General features: G+C 46.2%; 1 protein-coding gene across 1 annotated transcript; it reads right to left on the bottom strand.

Annotated features, from left to right (window-relative positions):
* Positions 1–2504: 2504 nt before the first annotated feature.
* On the bottom strand, positions 2505–3970 carry gpha2 (glycoprotein hormone subunit alpha 2; the record flags this gene model as incomplete). Its single annotated transcript, XM_079758418.1, has 3 exons — positions 2505–2609; positions 3358–3542; positions 3850–3970. 3 exons carry the CDS (start codon positions 3968–3970, stop codon positions 2505–2507), a joined length of 411 nt encoding a protein of 136 aa, XP_079614544.1.
* Positions 3971–6309: the final 2339 nt, after the last annotated feature.

Here is a 6309-nt window from a genome sequence, read left to right as displayed (position 1 = left end):
AAGGTATTATTTCACACTCCGTTGTCAATTAACTAATCCGAATAGAGGGATAGCCAAGCGGTTCCCTGAGCCTGATTCATGCTCAAATTCAGCCAATACCTCGGCTAAAGCCAATGGAAAATGAAGACCTTATTTTGGGAAGAGTAGTAATTTATCGGCAAACCAATATACCCAAGTGCGCACAATACCTACATTACTAATCCAATGTGTTTCGGCACGGGCTAGAGTATATAAGCCACGTACTAAAAACATCACAGCCCAATGATCGTCACAAAACACTTAACTCTACCGCGGGGCATGCTGGGAAAAACCTACTAGTAACATAACTCATGGTTTTGCTCAACAATCACTGAGACTTCACTCTACCGCGGGGCATGCTGGGAAGATATTGCGGCGGCGGATAGCAACCGTAATATAAAGGCTGCAATATATGTAAGGGATAATGTATAGAACGCCGGTCATTATCAGGAAAATAATTAACTTCATAATAAAATAACTTAAAATAACACACGGTGTGCCCTTTTACAATTTATTTGTTACCAGCATTCGTTGTGTTGATCAGCAGATAAATAGTCCGCCAAAGATGTTGACGTCGCTTAGCAGCAACAGAGTACGCTGGGGTTGATAAGTTACTGGACTACCTGGGAGTGAGACGAAAGACGGCAGAAATTCCACTTTCCTTGACATCCGAAGATATGCAAACATAGGATGTCTATGTTTGCATATCCTTTAATTATACCGTGTCCATTAATCCCTGATATATGGACACCTACTTAGTAATTCCAGTCAAATTGTCTGTTCAGCCTTCAAAACGAGAGCTGGTACATTGTGGAAAATGCATTAAAATGTAATAAGAAAACGCTGTTATATGCTTTAGACCCTGCAGTATCTGTGGTATAAAGGCTGGGGCGAATTTCAAATTATAAATATGTACACTTTAGGTTTAAAGTATAGACCGTCGCGATTCCCATTGAAACGAATGGCGCGGTGAATAGTCTTCAAAACGAGAGCTGGTAAATTGTTAAAAATGACAATTTTAATCAGACAACGCGGTTATATGCTTAAGACCCTGGAGTATCTGTGGTATAAAGGGTGCGCGAATTTCGAATTATAAATATGTACAATGTATCCTTTAAATACGTCCATGGAACTGATGGCCAATGTGAATAATAGATACAGATGGACCGCTGAAGAGGTAAAACTTTTCCCTGCTCTCATCAAAGAAAAAAACATTAAAGCTATTTTAGATGGAAAACAACGCAATTCCACTATATATCAGGACCTAAGAGAGGATGTTATCAAAAGGATACGACAAGCCCTGGAATGTGTGTAGTTTTCCGCTCCAACCACTTGATGGAAACGCACCTAATTCAAATTTCTTTATTGCGAACTTTCTAAAGATTCGCTTCACCTTTTAGATGGAAACGTGACTAGTCTAGTCTCACCATCCCTGTCTTTGTTAAAGTCAGCGAAATATGTGGTGCCAGTATGGAAAAGTTTTCAGAAATTCGTAGAATACGCACAACAATGAAATAACGACAGTGGTACACTTTTGTTTTTTTGGGGCAATTTTTTTTGGCCGCTAAACTTCGCCAAAATCCGAGCATTGTCCCAGTATGGGGAAGCTGGGATGGAAGTAAGGAATTGTTTGGAGGAAATTGATACAAATGGTGGAACAATGTACAGTGGTGGCCAACGACAAAGTACTGGCATCGTTTAATTATATATATATAAAAAGAAAAACAAATTCTCAAATAAACCAAAAGCACAACTTAAGATTCAGAATAACACTTTTATTGAAATACGACTTTATACAGTGCATCAAACACTATAAAAAACTGATCAATTATTATTATTATTATCAACATCTGGCAACACCCAGAGATCAGTATTTACAAAATGTCCCAAGCTCAAATTCATAAATATAAATAATAAAGTTTCTACATTCCTTACTGTTGTGACTTGTGTTTAGTGGTTATTGGAAAGAATGAAACATCAATGCAAATATTGTGTGAATTTGATCAAATTGCTTATTAATGTCATGTGTCAACGGTTCTTCTTTCTAAGCCTTTTGCTCACTGCCATCGATGGATGACGATGGAAGAGAAACGTTGTAAACATTAACGGTCAGTGTCAACCATGGTGTTGATGTTACATTTGGGCCCTTAAAGTGAAATCTTTAAAGTGAAATTTATCGGACATCAGAAATGGACGACACACAAGCAGAGTGCCTGTGATCAGGGTGATATTACAGATGACGAAGCAACGCAGATCTTGTGTTAATCAAGTTTGTTTTACCGGTCTCATGCATTCATACATACATTCATACGTTCACACAGACACACAAAGTACCTGTCTCTCTGTTTCTACCTTCACCTTCTTTCCATTTCATTTAAATTACTTTACAACAGCAACAGACACGTCCCCTGTTATCCAATAGCCTGGTCTCTCTTAGTGAGAGGGCGGGGTTACCACAGGAGGGCTCAGATTGGTCAGCTGGCCCGTCAGTAACGAGACTTGCGGCACATGTCACAGCGACACTCCGTCGCCGTCAGGATTTCGATGTCGTCATGGCGACGACCTCGCGGGCAATCCAGGCGAACTTTGACCTAAAGGGAAGACATACACATCTATAAGTACATACACTAACATACCTGCATACCCCCCCCCTCGCTCTCTCCCCCTCTCCCTCCCCCCTGATCTCTCGCCCTCCCCAGTCTCTTTCTCTCCCCCTTCCCTCTCCCCTTCGACTCCTATAACCCCCTGTCCTTTCCCTCTCTCGTGTTCTGCAAACCTCTCTCTCCCCCCCACCCCCCCTATCTCTCTCTCTGCATCCCTCTCCCCCCTCTCCCCCCTGTCTCTCTCTCTGCATCCCTCCCCCCTCTCCCCCGTCTCTGTCTCTGCATCCCTCCCCCCCTCTCCCCCCTGTCTCTCTCTCTGCATCCCTCTCCCCCCTCTCCCCCCTGTCTCTCTCTCTGCATCCCTCCCCCTCTCCCCCTGTCTCTCTCTCTGCATCCCTCCCCCCCTCTCCCCCCTGTCTCTCTCTCTGCATCCCTCCCCCCCTCTCCCCCCTGTCTCTCTCTCTGCATCCCTCCCCCCCTCTCCCCCCTGTCTCTCTCTCTGCATCCCTCCCCCCTCTCCCCCCTGTCTCTCTCTCTGCATCCCTCCCCCCCTCTCCCCCTGTCTCTCTCTCTGCATCCCTCCCCCCCTCTCCCCCTGTCTCTCTCTCTGCATCCCTCCCCCCTCTCCCCCTGTCTCTCTCTCTGCATCCCTCCCTCCCTCTCTCCCCTTGCTCGCCATCTCCTCTCATCCCCCCTCTCCCCATCCCTCCCTCCCTCTCTCCCCCGCCACCCTCACCTTGGCCTCCTTGCTGATGGTGCAGCAGCGCGAGGTGGAGGTGATGTTGTGGGTGAAGTTGGACGCCGCCAGCACCGAGTAGCGGGAGGGGAAGGCGCTGGACTCGCAGTAGCCCACGCAGGCGTGCACCAGGTGGGTCCCGCGGCACGTACTACGCCGGTCGCTGCGGATCGTCACGTTGAAGGCTGCAGGGAGGGGTGGGAGGGGGAGAGTGAGACCGAGAGAGTGAGGGAGGGAGGGAGGGAGTAAGAGTGAGACAGAGAGAGAGAGAGAGAGAGAGTGAGTGAGGGAGAGGAGATCGTGAGAGAGAGAGCAAGAGAGCGAGAGTTGGGGAGAGAGTGACAGCGAGTGAAGAGAGACCATGAAGCATTCCATACAACCAAAGATTCATCCTCTTGTATTGATACGAGATGTGTGTCTGTGTTGTGTTGTGTGTGTGTGTGTGTGTGTGTGTTTGTGTTTGTGTGTGCGTACACGACTTGGTGGACTTACGATAAAGATGGCAGCCGGGGACGGGGCCGTCGTAGCTCCAGCCAATAGGAGAAAGGAAGAGCAGCACTGACATCACTGGTAACACCAGTAAGCAGAGGTGAGAGGTCACGCAGGGAGACATGGGGGAGGCGGCCTGTAGAACACACACACACACACACACACACACAAACACACACACACACACACACACACACACACATAGATCAACAGCTTGATTAATGATGGTAATTTGCTTCAAGAGTCAAACAATACAGTTAATCCGATACAAAATAACTACTGAAAATATATCAATGGGAGGGAGGGAGAGTGCGGTTGAGTGAGTTGATTGATTGTAAAAATCAAGTTTATGGCCAGAGTTCGGAGCTCAATGAAGTGATGAAAACAATCTTATCTATAGGGGCTTCCATGTTCTTGGCGGGTGTCAGCCAGGTGAGATGGAGCTCTGAGCTACCGTGATTCAGAACAATCAGCTCCTTATTCCAGCTGATCACGTCCGCTGCATCAACCATCCGCTGACATCAGCAGGCGATCATGCGCGCACGCACGCACACACTTTCATATGCCCACACACTTACACATGCCCACTAAGTTACTTACAGACACACACACACTATCCCATGCCCAGACACACACACACAATCATATGGCCCATACGCATGCACACACACCATCACATACCAACACTCTCAATATAACACAACCACACACACACGCACGCACGCAAACACACACACACAACCACACACAACCACACACTAAGCAGATGAACACACGTGAGTGGACACATTTCCAGCGTATTTAAGCCCCATTGTATAACTTAGAGAGGATTTAATCTGCCTTGTGTGTGTCACGCCCTTTTCTGAATGTTAGTGTTATAGCTTAGGACAAGTTGAAGCTTTTCAGCGTCACCTACACCACACACACGTGCATAAACAATAAAGTCATGTTTCCCTAGGAATGGTCTGGTGCTGACCTCTTTCCCCCAGCATGGCAGCGCTTTCCAGCTTCTCTGTTTTTGGAATTTTGGGAATCGCCAAAGCGACGGCAGACTGCCTCGGGGACCAAATTATCTGGACGGTCAGAAGTGTGTGTTTGTGTGTGTGAGAGGTTTTTTTGTACAGATGCCTTGGTGTGTGTGCTTTAAGTGTGTTTGATTGAGCATGTGGGTTAACGTGTGTCCCATAAATGCAGGTGTCTGTGTGTGCATGTGCGTTGAGTATGTGCATGCATGTTTCATGTGTATGCGTGGACAGTGCGTGTTTTCCTGTGCACATGTGCAAGCCTATGTGTGTGTGTGCGTGCGTGTGCACGTGCGCGCGTGTGTTTGTACGCGTGCGGTTGTGCGTCTAAGGCCAAATGAACCCAGAGTCAACCTGAAGGGGAAATGCCTTGCTTTTTCCCTCTCTAATGTGCGAGCTTTCCACGCCTGCAGCCCGGCTCCGTCATCGCTGGAGCAAATTGGGGGGCTCCAGCCTACCCCCCCAGACCCTCACCCCCCCCCCCCACGCCCTCTCCCATGGGGGAGCCTGGAGCCCACTAGCCTGTGACTTGTGACTGGTTTGAGATGCATGCAGAGCGTGTGACGGGGTCTTCCTCTGTGGGCTGGAGTGGTGAGTGCTGACTGACTCCAGAGTGCTTGATCGTTTTTTTTATGAATGAGCCTAAGCATGAATGGATTTTGTGTGATGGCGGAAGTCAAATAAAAGCTGAGGGATTGGTGAGAGCGGGAATCCCCATGAATACCTTAGGGTGTGCGTTCATTAGGATTAGAAAAAGTTGGAAATTTGGACTTCCTATGAAGGCAAACGTGTTGAAAAAGAATCTAGCAATAATCAAGTGCACAAAAATAACCGCAGATAATATTGCGGTTAACCTTCATTGCCTTTTATAAATTCTGCACTTTTCAAAAAAAATGATCTACTTAACAGAAAAATAAATAAGAGAAGAAATAAAAACTACTACTACTAAGTAAAAAGGTAACGGCCCTGAATGGTGCTAAGTTAAAAGGTAACGGCCCTGAACAGTTAAATACTAGTAGCGCTAATATTCTACTTCACGAGCTAATGCATATTAACACGGTGTTACTTTGAAAAACTATTTCAGGCATGATAAATTACCAACCCTCTCACAATAATAATGTCCTCACTATGTGAGGGGGGGGTCCATCAGATGAAGGATGCGGTTCCCGCCCATCTTAATAGTTAAGAATTAAACCACTTTAGGTATGACACCAATGGCAGTCATCTCTCAGCTCTCTGATAACTCCACCCTGAACATTTACAAGCTTTTCATTCTCAATTAATAAATGATCATTAATAGAATCTCTATAAAACTAAAAGATTTTGAAGAATTTGTTCACGTACGAATATTATAACCTGCTCCTTCTATCTTTCTCCATCTCTTCCTCACATGTCTAAGGACAACGTTAGCGAGAGAAGATGCATTAAACACTAATTTAAG

This window comes from Pollachius pollachius (genome assembly GCF_949987615.1).
Source record: "Pollachius pollachius genome assembly, chromosome: 20".
Taxonomy (NCBI): domain Eukaryota; kingdom Metazoa; phylum Chordata; class Actinopteri; order Gadiformes; family Gadidae; genus Pollachius; species Pollachius pollachius.
This window is presented reverse-complemented; position numbering and strand designations above follow the sequence as displayed.